Source organism: Bos mutus, chromosome 14 (assembly GCF_027580195.1).
Source record: "Bos mutus isolate GX-2022 chromosome 14, NWIPB_WYAK_1.1, whole genome shotgun sequence".
NCBI classification, from domain to species: Eukaryota; Metazoa; Chordata; class Mammalia; order Artiodactyla; family Bovidae; genus Bos; species Bos mutus.
The window spans coordinates 26,427,864-26,439,989 of record NC_091630.1 but is presented as its reverse complement, the minus strand read 5'-3'; the positions used below and the strand labels follow the sequence as shown (position 1 = coordinate 26,439,989).

Here is a 12,126-nt window from a genome sequence, read left to right as displayed (position 1 = left end):
GAGGTATTAATTCCTCTGAGCCTCTTTTTTCATTTGTAAAATGAGAATTAATAAAATCTTGGAGGATTTGTTATGACGGTGGCTCAAAGGTTAAAGCGTCTGCCTCCAATGCGGGAGACCAGGGTTCGATTCCTGGGTCGGGAAGATCCCCTGGAGAAGGAAATGGTAACCCACTCCAGGATTCTTGCCTGGAGAATCCCATGGACGGAGGAACCTGGTAGGCTACAGTCCACGGGGTCGCAAAGAGTCGGACACGACTGAGCGACTTCACTTTCACTTAAACAAAACTAAATATGCATACTGCCTGGCACACAGTTGTAACTAAATATACACCCAGAATACTCAAATATTCCGTCATAACACGGAGAATAGAGGACCTTACTCTGAGTTTAGGAGCCTTTGGTTTGAGTTTAGGAGCCAGTGATTTCAGCGAGAGAGAGGTGAGAGAGAGGAGAGAGAGAGGAGGGAGGCCGGGCGGCCGACCCAGACTACATCTCCCGGGATGCTCAGCAAGAGGGAGAGCCCCGCCCAGCCCCGCCCCGCGGGCTCCGCAGGCGCAGCCCACCCCACGAAGCGGGCGGCGCGCAGAGGCTACAAGTGCTGCGGCTGGTGAGCGGGGTACTTTCCCGAGGAGCGGCTCAGGGACTAGCGCGCGGTGCTCCAGGCTCACTGGGTGGCCAAGGCAGGAGGTGAGTGGCAGCGAGTGGAACGGGGAGGAGGCGCTGGAGCGCGCAAGAGACCCCGAGAGCCTGGCGGAGCTGGGGAGCGCGTCCCTCGTCCCTGCCTAAGGTGCCTGCCTAGCCTTTGGGTATTTGGCGAACGCATCCCAACTCAGGGCACCACGGCGGACGCGGAGCTCACCCGGAATGGGTTGATTGAGTCCGTGGGGAACATCGATCGCTGCCCGGTGCTTGCGGCGCGCCCTTACAGCACAGCGCGCGCAGGACGGATCCCGAGGTCGCCTCCCTAGACCAGCCTCGCCCGTGTCAGTTAGTTCCCATGCAGATATTAATGCTCTTAATTGCTGCGGACGGACGAGGGAAAGTGCTGTCTCCGCGTTCTGCGGGTGCAGTTTTATTAACCGCGCTCTTAAACCAGAGAGGAGAGAGGGAGGAGGCTGAAGGAAAGAGCCTTTGGCTGGTCCCCTGGGATTATCCATTCTCCCCTGAGAATGGAAGCCCCGGATTACCGAGCTGCAAAGGAAATCGACTGTGCAGCTTGTTCCGATGGAACAAGCGGAGTCTCTCTTTAAGAGATAGAGGCAGAAGAAGGGAATTAAGTGGAGATTTCTCTCTCCCTCTCTTTGTTATAAATTGGAAGTCCCATAAGGGGCTCTGCCGATTTTTATCTAAAGTAATCCAATTTGATGGGCTAATTGTGCCAGAGGTTAATCAGCGCACCTAATGTTTGAGGGAACTGCGAGATTTCTCATTTCAGTAATCGATCAAACCCGTTACCATTGCTTCCTTCACTGAGGGATCCCGCAGTGAAGGGTGGGGGTGAGGGGAGGGGGTGTCTATGCACTTACTAAAGGAAAGCTCTGGTTCAGTTGTGGTTTTCCTGAATCTGATTTTTTGTTTGTTTTCCTGTTTTAGCTGCAAAGAAACTCCGATAATAGGAGAAGTGTGTGTGTGTGTGTGTGTGTGTGTGTTTTAAACAAACGCTAATGTAGAGCATAAAACATGTGGATTTCCCCTCTCATATTTTAAATGAGTTGCCAGGTGGATTTCTGCTTCACCTTACCTGCGTTTCTGGGTAGGTTACCAGCCGTTGGAGCTGTGGATTTTGAAGCATAATAAACCTCTAAGACATGAGTTAAATCTGTTATTATTCTGGACTAGGAAGCAAAATAAAAGGGACTTTACTTGAAACCTCTGTACTTTCTGATAGTAGAAAGTAAATTTTTATTCCTCAGAAAGATGGCAGAGGCAGAAAAGGACAGGCAAATGGTTTTATACTCAACGCAAAATTTTCTCCCATGAAGGTGCCTTGCTGTGGTGAGGTAGGGCAAAGTTCCAGAGTTAACCCTGGAAATAGTTTCTCCCCTATTGGCCTCAACAGAACTGTGACTCTGTGGGTTTATGATTTGTATTTTATTGTCAGTTTATTTCTAGACTGGGGTTTGTGAAAACTTCCTAGATGGTTGATGTCCTGTACACATTTGTTAGCAAAGCGTGCAGAGGGAGAGGAACTCATACTCACTCAGACCTGGAGTGCATGGGTAGCGGACCTTTACCTGAAGCAGGCAACCCTGTGTGTGTGTGTGTGTGTGTGTGTGTGTGTGTGTGTACGAGTGGGCTAGCTCATTGTATTTTTCAGAGATCACCCTATGAGGTGTGTGTCTACGTATTTTTGGGTCTAGAACATGCTGCCATTGTGTAGCAGTAAGCTGAGAATGGAATCACAATGAACAGGGCTGTGTGATTAGGGTCTCTGGGTGTACAAAGTGTACCGTTAGGAGCGTGGCTTAATCAAGCCAGCCATCTTTCACCCACTTCAGAGCCACCCAGTCAAAATACCGAGCTCCAGTAGAGCCCAACTGCTGGTGACATATTGATTGGTTCACCCATGGTGATGCTCTAACGATGCTAATCTGTATTAGCATCTGTTCTGAACTACAGAGAGTGTAAACACTTACAATTTAACTGAATTATTGAGAAGTCTGTGCTTCCCCAAGTTCTTCAGAAAATCAGCAGCTCGCTGAAAAAGGTCCTGCTTTTCTCATTTGTATCTCTGTGCAGGAAACCTGCCTTCTCGTTTGAGGGATCCTGTCACCGAAATGTGTGATCCTTGGATAAATTTGGCTTGGTGACGGCAATGCTTTCTTCCCAGACACTGCCACTTCCTCCATGTTCCTTTTTACCCTGACTTAAGTTTTGCCCTTTTCACACTTTCCCGCCACTAGGTAGCTTCTCCTTTCTCTTACCTATTTTAGGGGGAATTGGGGCTAAAGTGTCAAAACCTGTAGCTACAAAGGAGAAGAGGGCCTCAGGAGCAGTACTCCTGGTGGTCCGGTCTTAGCTCCTGGTAGATTCTTATCTAACTGTATTGCTATTGGCAGACTCTCTGGAAGCTGCTGGGGAATGTCTGACTAGCTCGAATGGAGCTCCACTACCTTGTTAAGAAGAGCAGCCAGGCAGCCCCGTGTGATGCTGCTGACTGGAGTTCAAGAGGGCCTCCCGGGGACCAGGCAGATGCAGCAGCCACCAGAGCTGCTCTCTGCTGCCAGAGACGTTGTACCCCGAAGCCAAAAGCATTGGAGATGGAAGCATGTAAACTTAGCCCTTCCCCAGCATCCCCTTCCCCCTCCCTGCAAGACAGTGCTATTCACACAGACTCGCTGCCACCAGGACCTCTCAACTCAGGGAACAACCAGATAACAGCAGAACAGAAAGTCTGCAACTGCTGCAGCCAGGAATTAGAAACCTCTTTTACCTACGTGGACGAGAATGTCAACCTGGAGCAAAGGAACAGGCGCTCCCCTTCAGCAAAAGGGAGTGATCACCTGGGAAACCTCGGCTGGGGAAATCCAAATGAGTGGTCCCATGAGTCTGCCATATCCCTGATTTCCGAAGATGAAGATGATGCCAGCTCGGAAGCCACCTCTTCAGGGAAGTCAGTAGACTATGGTTTCATAAGCGCCATCTTGTTCTTGGTCACTGGCATCTTGCTGGTGATCATCTCGTACATTGTCCCACGGGATGTGACTGTGGATCCCAACACTGTGGCGGCCCGGGAGATGGAACGCCTGGAGAAGGAGAGCGCGAGGCTGGGGGCTCACCTGGACCGCTGTGTGATTGCCGGACTCTGCCTGCTCACGCTTGGGGGGGTTGTTCTGTCCTGCTTGCTGATGATGTCCATGTGGAAGGGGGAGCTATACCGTCGTGACAGGTTTGCCTCCTCTAAAGAGTCTGCCAAACTCTACGGTTCCTTCAACTTCAGGATGAAAACAAGCACTAACGAAAACACCCTGGAACTGTCGCTGGTGGAGGAAGATGCTCTCGCTGTACAGAGTTAATTCTGGTTGTGAACTTCTTGAGAGTCTGCCTTGGTATTTTATATGAACGAAACAAAGCAAAACACATTTCTTAAAATTACTAGTGCAGTTTATTTGCCTGGCAAGAAAAGTTTGTTTCCCAAACCAACAGCCAGTGAGAGTTTTTGCTCTTGTATTTTTTATTTAAAAGAAAAGCCATGTAAGACGCATTAAGAAACCACAGCCAGCTCCACTGGTCCTTCTAAAGAGCTGAGACTAATCTGTAATGGCCACCTGCTTCTTCTATTAATACTTCTATAGCAAAATATTTCTAACAATTCAGTGTTCAAATGATTTCTTTTACATGATACGGGATGTTTTTCTTTAGACACTAGAAGGTATAGAACCAATTCGTAACCTGTTTTGTGAAAAAGAATGTAAGCACTAATCACATAAGGCTTACATTTAATTCTCAAAGGTGCTTATCCATTTTCTTACTCAACTTATTCTTTCTGTAATTTGGCTAAACATTAAAATATGGGGTTTTGAATTTGAATATTTTGAAGCTTGAAGATACTGATTATTAAAAAATGCAAAAATACATATGTTATTTTCAAAATTATTCCTGTACTCAAAAGTGGTAATTAAGTCATTAGAATAAACTTTCTAATAAAATTATATAAATCAGCCAATCTGAATTTAACCCAGAATGGTAGTGCCAGATATTAGCCAGTGTCACATGCCCGTTTTCTAGATAAGTAAAATTAATTGCTGATATAAACCTCATTTTCTGTTTGTGATTTAGCCATCATATATATTACACATGCTGAAGTCTTTCTTGGTTCTCACCCCAGAGAGGTAAGCATAAGAGGTTTTTATCCTATTTCCAGATACCTACACATCTAGGCAGGTTGAGTCATAACCGGCTCAGGCACACTCCCAGGTCGTGGTTGTTTGGAGAAAACCTCCAATACACGTGCAGCTAGACTCGTGGGGACTGGGCCTAGAAACTGGTATCACTTGTTCCAGGTCAAGCAACAAGTCGTTGCCCCAGGATGGCAGCAGTCCTTAAGCTCACAGCCAAAAAATAAAAAACTAAAATGAGACGAGAGAGGCTGAACACACTGAATCTGTGGGAATTGTACTTCTCACCCGAATTTACTTCCTGCTAACAATTTTGCCTGGAAAATCCCGTGGACGGGAGGAGCCTGGTGGGCTGCCGTCCATGGGGTCACTAGTGTCGGACACGACTGAGCGACTTCACTTTCACTTTTCACTTTCATGCATTGGAGAAGGAAATGGCAACCCACTCCAGTGTTCTTGCCTGGAGAATCCCAGGGACGGGGGAGCCTGGTGGGCTGCCGTCTTTGGGGTCGCACAGAGTCGGACACGACTGAAGCGACATAGCAACAGCAACAATCGTCTAAGGCATCATTCTGAGCACCTTATACCCAGGCTCTCATACCTGTGAGATCTTGCCTTATAAATTCAGACTTACTTTATTAGAAGCACCATAAGCGAAACAGTAACCACTTTGCAAAACACACACCCAGAATCCCTGCTAACTCAGTGTCTCTGTGGGTTATAGTTCAAGAAGGCGATGGAGAATGCAGCCTCAGAAATATCTTGCATTTTACAGCTCTTCTTGGAGGTGTTTTCCACCTCCCACTTCAAGAGTAGTTTCAGTTACTGTGTTACCAGGGTTGTTTGAGTCATTCTTAAAGAGGACTAGAGCTGGGAATCAGGGTGGAGAGCAGATTCTAAAGCCTGATTCTAATGTCTGAAGTTTTTGTTGTTATTGAAGACTGTGGAGTATGTGGGTGACTCTGGCTGGCAGAGTGTGTGAGTCAGGATATTTATGTGAATGAGCTCTTGTGGGTGTCAGGTTGATTTGGTGAATTGGGTACACTGTGTTGGTAAGGGTTAAAGTGAAATGCAGAAGAGAAGATCAGAGAATAATAAAAATAGGACAGATGTGTGAAAGAATTATTATGTTAAAATGGTAAATTATATGGATCTCAGAAGAAGCTAGATGTAACTGGATTACCTTATCCTTAATAAGAGACCATTACTGATTTGGAAATAATTGGGATAATACAGACATGATTTCTGTTTTCTATAGCTGGTTCTCTGTGCTTTTTGAAGAAACTTTGTTTTATTGTGACTCTCCTGTGTTGAGGCCAGCTTTTCCCAACAGTATAAATTTCTTATCCTCAAGGTTTATATATAATACAAATTGTCAGATTCTAGCCTGCTTGAGGATCTACAATGCATGATGTTGAGGCAACAAGGGAATGATCTCTTTGGCTGAGTTAGTAGGTCTGAGCTGTGTGTTATTTTTTAAAAAGTATACTGTACAAAATACATGTTTATTCATAGACACTAATTGGCATCCTCTGAGCTTTGTTTTTATTTATTGATGAATCAAGATTAGTCAAATTAGTCAAATTGCAGACTTAAACAATTAATGAGCAGCCTGAATTTCAGGTTGTGAAGGAAGACAAATTTGAGATTCAAATGTGAGAAAATGTTTTCAGTTCTGTAAAGCTTGTGATAAAGGAACAAAGACAAAGCTTTTCATTTGGAAGTATTTTATGATTCTTGTAGTGCTACCAAATTGTATATAGTTCCAATGTGATCTACAAGATATGTATTCCACACACACACACACACACACACACACACACACACACATGCTTAGTTGCTCATTTGTGTCTGACTCTTTGCAACCCTGTGGACTGTAGCCTGCCAGGCTCCTCTGTCCATGGGATTTTCCAGGCAAGAATACTGGAGTGAATAGCCATTTCCTTCGCCAAGGGATCTTCCTGACCCAGGGATTGAACCCAGATCTCCTGCATTGCAGACAGATTCTTTACCATCTGAGTCACTAGGGAAGCCCTACATGTTTATATCCCAATTAGGAAAAAATATTCAGGGAAAAAAGACTTAAATCAGAGTATGTTTCTTCCTTTTATCCTTAAAATTTTTAAATTGAAATATAGTAAGTATAAGGTAGACTACAGTCCATAGAGTTGCAAAAAGTTGCAAAGAGTCAGACATGATTGAAGTGACAGCACGAACACGTGCACATATATGGTAACTTATTTTACCACTATTTAAATCTGCTCATATATGGGGCATATCTCTTTTACCTTCTCCTTATATGAGGGCAGACCATTATACCAAAAGGAAGCAATTCAGAACATAATCTGGGTGTCTCTAGGGCTGTGTTAATATGACTCAGATAACCGCCTTCATCAGTTATGATTTCTCCAGGTGTTCAGCTGTGTAGCTCTAGTTTATACTGTCAGTGTCTGAATTCAAGACGAAGATTAATTGAATTTTAAGTGATGGTAACACAGGTAACAAAAGACCCTGAACTTTAGACATTGTTTCCAATCTGATAAAGAGGGTTTGGGGCTCTAAATATATTTATTTAGAAGTACTTTGGCAAGATCAGGTTATACTGTTACAGATAGTGAACAGAACATAGCTATGGTGTGGGTCTTGCATTCTTCATGGAAGTTTGTGACCCTACACCTGTCTCTTTAACACGGTGCTGGTTGTTACCTCTGAGAGTTTTTATTGCTAGACCTAGACAAGTAAAACTACTGTTTCAGAGGTCCATAGTTTAGATCTTTGATTTTTTACCACGTTTTAGAAAACTAGATTCACCTTCCTAATCTTAAAAGAAGGCAACTCATTGTTCAGCATGGAGGCCTGAAGGGGTGAGTACCAGCAAGAGAGCTGCTTTTCTCCATTACTGCTGGGATCTACAGGCTGCTAATGGCCAGTTTAACTGTCTTAATGACTTTAATAAAAACTGTTCCTTTTCAGAGCACCTTAAACTGTTTTGGCAGAGCTGAAGTGATTTCTTTGCAGTCTTGTGTGTCCTTTTCAGCCATCTGGAGCTCCATGTCATATGATGTACTGGATCTTTCATAAGAAGAATGTCTTTTTCTCCAGGCTCCCATTTCATAGCCGATTCATAGTTTAGAGGATTACAGGACTACGTGGAACCATGAAATTCTTGGTGGCTGTGGGTACTTTTACCCACAAAATTGCCATGCTTCTTGATGCTCTACTGCCTGGCTACTTGCATTGATATCAATATCACATGCTTTACTGTCTGCCTGAAAACACCCGAGTCCATTCCTCCCACACTTATATGTGCCCAGTACAGGCACATATCCTTCGATGTGCCAGTTTAGACAGAGACTGCCCTGCCAAGTTCATTTGTGCCTTCCGTTTGCTGCCGGGTATAAGGATAAGTGAGTGAGTGAGAATTATGTCAGTTGAATATTGGAATTAAAGGTCTGAATCCAAGTGGTTCTACTTTTTGTTACTTCATTGTAACAAAATTCTAGGCAGGACCCTTTGAACATTTTATCCTTCATCTTTCACATGTGCAATGATAGGCACATGCAAAACCTTTATTATTCATATAAAGTTAAAAAAAATGTTCTATAGATCTGTTAGGAGAAGGTTTTTCAGTCTGAAGCTTGTATTGCATTGCAGCAATAACTGCTACCACAAAAACGTGGTCTGACTAAAGAGACTCACAGCCTTCATCAATGGTTCACCTGTTTAGCAAGATTTAATACCACCAACTAGATTCCACTGTGACAAAGTAATAAGAGCCTTACAGTTCTCTGTATTGGGGTTTAACCTTTTCCAGAATGGGGCATAAAGAATGACTATAATAAAAAAGAATTATAAGGAAGTCTAACTGGCTTTTCTCAGTATAAAATGCTTTGTAAAGAGAATTAACACTTCATCTTTTAGCTGATTTTCAGCTATACAATTTTATGGTCTGTAGTTTTCTGTAGTATTTCCTCCCAACTTATACGGGCATAAGTCTTGGGAAGTAATTTGCCTGACTCGTGCAGTAGCACTGTAAAAAGTAAGATGCTATTTCAAATATGAAAAATTGATTTCAAAAATCCATGGGTTACCCTTAAGAGCATACCTCTCCATTTTTTCTGTTTTTAGTATGCAAGTTTATGTACACTCAAGTCTATGTATTTATTAGGAGAATATTTATAATTATAAAACTGTAATATTTAAAGCTATTATTAGAATAATTTTCTTATGGGAAACTTGGCATGCCTAATGTTAACTTTAAGGACAAGAGAAGTCTTTCACACGTCATGAATGAAGAAGTTGGAATCAACCTCAGAATGAGATGCCATAATTATATGGATTCTTGCTTATTTGTTTTTTTGGTTATTTAGCTTCCTGCAGATGTTTAATTGACTTTTTTTACCCTCTCAATTTTAGCCTTACAAAAGCATGGCATATTTAGAAATTATTTTACCATGATTATTATTTTATTTTAAGGAAATGTGGGTAGCAGACAGTATTTTCCTTTGCTTCATTTTAGCAGTTTTCCTGTGTTTCAGGAAGAGCCAGCCTTATTTTCCCACTGCCATCTTCACGCTTCCTTGCCAGACTCCGAATAAATGTCATACCAGAAAGCAAAGACAGTTATTACTATACAGTGTACTGAGAGTTTATGGTTCTCATCGTGCTTTTCATTTTACTTTCTTGCCAAACAAGAAAAATAATTTAATGTTGATTATGTGTTTTTTATATTATAAAAAGGGAAGTTATTCAGGTTCTAGACTTTTTATTAGAGCATTTGATGCTGTATATGTTAATAGTAAGTATGTCATTATCATTTTAAAATAAAACTATTAAGATGTTTTATTGTGTGTGTTAACTTTTATTTAAATCTGAATATGTAATGTTGATTTTTTCTTTTCAAATTACATTTGAAATTATCAGTAAAAAAATTAAAAGTAATATTTATCCTTGATTCAAGTAGAACATTCTTTTTGGTACCGTATCATTGAACAATGTAAACTATGCCTTATTTTTTTCTACTTTGTGTGAAATAGTTTATGAATAGCTATTTGGGTTTCTCCAAATTATTCAGTATTGAACTTAGAGTATGAATTGCACAATGTGGAAGAAATACAGGAATAAATATTTTAAATATACTCATTGAGAAATATAGAAAGCTTTGAGGTGAGAAACAAATATTGGATAAGCTCATGCCCCTGCTCTTAATCATTTTTAATGTAATTTTGATCTCCATTTTCATTTGAGAGATAGATAATGTATGTAATGAAGTGGAATTTTATCCTTACTATATGTAAGTGCTGTCAAGGTTGAGAATCCTAAAGGGACAATTTGAAGTGAGGCCCCATTTATTGTTCCACTTGTTTGAAACCAAGTGGATCCAGATTCTTATCTACTATAAAAGAAGAAAATCTAGTGCTTTTTCATACATATTTTTTGCTAGAAGACCTTTTTTTTGGTTAACCACCTCTGTCATTCAGAATGAGCTGCACAATGGTGCCATATAACTCCATGGTCTCTTGCTACCTGACCCTCAGAGGTCAGCAGGGAGCCTCCCAGGGACCCAATCTGATACCTTTCAAATGTTGCTGATTGTGCACTCAGAGGGAAAAAGAGGGTCAGAAAGGTCTCAAACAGACATTGTTATCTCCTCACAACTTGTTAGCCAGGACTAGCTACATAGACCCACTTATGGTAGGAAATGCATTTCTAGTATGTGCTCTGAAATGGCACACATCTGAGCCATTTTCATCTGTAAAATAGGTATAAACTGTTTGCTTTGCAGGGCTCTAATGAAACTTAGAGATATCAAATAAACCTAGAAGCAAAGATATTACTTTGCCAACAAAGGTCCATCTAGTCAAGGCTATGGTTTTTCCAGTGGTCATGTATGGATGTGAGAGTTGGACTGTGAAGAAAGCTGAGCGCCGAAGAATTGATGCTTTTGAACTGTGGTGTTGGAGATGACTCTTGAGAGTCCCTTGGACTGCAAGGAGATCCAACCAGTCCATCCTAAAGGAGCTCAGTCCTGGGTGTTCATTGGAAGGACTGATGCTGAAACTGAAACTTCAGCATGCTAAGAGGCCACCTTCTCATGGTGGCCACCTCATGCGAAGAGTTGACTCATTGGAAAAGACCCTGATGCTGGGAGGGATTGGGGGCAGGAGGAGAAGGGGATGACAGAGGATGAGATGGCTGGATGGCATTACCGACTGGATGGACATGAGTTTGGGTGAACCCCGGGAGTTGGTGATGAACATGGAGGCCTGGCGTGCTGTGATTCATGGAGTTGCAAGGAGTCAGACACGACTGAGCGACTGAACTGAACTGAACTGAATGAAACAAGGTAAATCAGACAAAGTCCGAGAGAGAATCCTGTTAGGTATTCTCTCATTGGATCCACAGTATCTTATGTGCACTGCTTTGTAACAGCAGAACCTGGGTTTTTGGAAGTACTTGGGAATCATGATCATGAGCTGCTGACAAACTACTGTATTGGGTCATCATCAGGATCATAAATAATCTCCTCCTCTTCTTTCTTCTCCTTTTCCTTTTTCCCTTCTCCTCTTTTTCCTCTTCTTAGCCCCCTCATCTTATTTTTCTCTCCTCTTTCTTCCTTTACCATAATCATCAACTATGTGGAAACCATTCATTTGCAGGTCTTTTAACATTTCACCATCATAGATATGTCTGAGAAAGCAAATCATATTTCCCTTTAAGAGACAGAAGATCAGTCTGGAGAACTGTCTTTAGCTTAATTGTGAATAGTTATAACCATCACATACTATGTGGCAGAAAACTCAGATATCTCTTTGAATAGAAGAGTTATGCCATAGGAAAGTCCAAAAAAATCCTTTTATTTGGTTGAAAAATATATATATATTTTACATTCATAATGTTAAATCTTAAACGATTCTATTCAGTGAGCACTCTGGCAAAAGGCTGTTCCTCACTGCCATTCATCCAGAGCTGAGTGTATGTGTGCTTATATTGAATTTATCTTTGAATTTTATTTGAATTACTCACAATCTGCCAAATTAGGAAAATTAACTGCTCTGGAATACAGATGATATTAAGAGCAATTAAGAACGTTAAGAACAATTGCCAAAAATTAAACTTTATTTTCCCTTGATATTTAAATGGCATAGTCAGCTATGCCCCCTGCTGCTAAGTGATCCATAGCAGAGAAATCAGGGACACCAGAGAAGGAAGAGGGCAAAGCCAGGATTTGATTACAAGCAGAATAAAAGGGGATTGGGAGAGACGGATGCTAGATTTTAAACAGT

General features: G+C 42.0%; 1 protein-coding gene across 1 annotated transcript; it reads left to right on the top strand.

The window, feature by feature from the left end:
• The first annotated feature begins 559 nt into the window (after positions 1-559).
• TMEM74 (transmembrane protein 74) lies at positions 560-9,588 on the top strand. Its single transcript, XM_070382825.1, has 2 exons — positions 560-689; positions 3,062-9,588. The coding sequence occupies exon 2, from the start codon at positions 3,101-3,103 to the stop codon at positions 4,016-4,018; it is 918 nt and encodes a 305-aa protein (XP_070238926.1). The 5' UTR covers positions 560-689; positions 3,062-3,100; the 3' UTR covers positions 4,019-9,588.
• Positions 9,589-12,126: the final 2,538 nt, after the last annotated feature.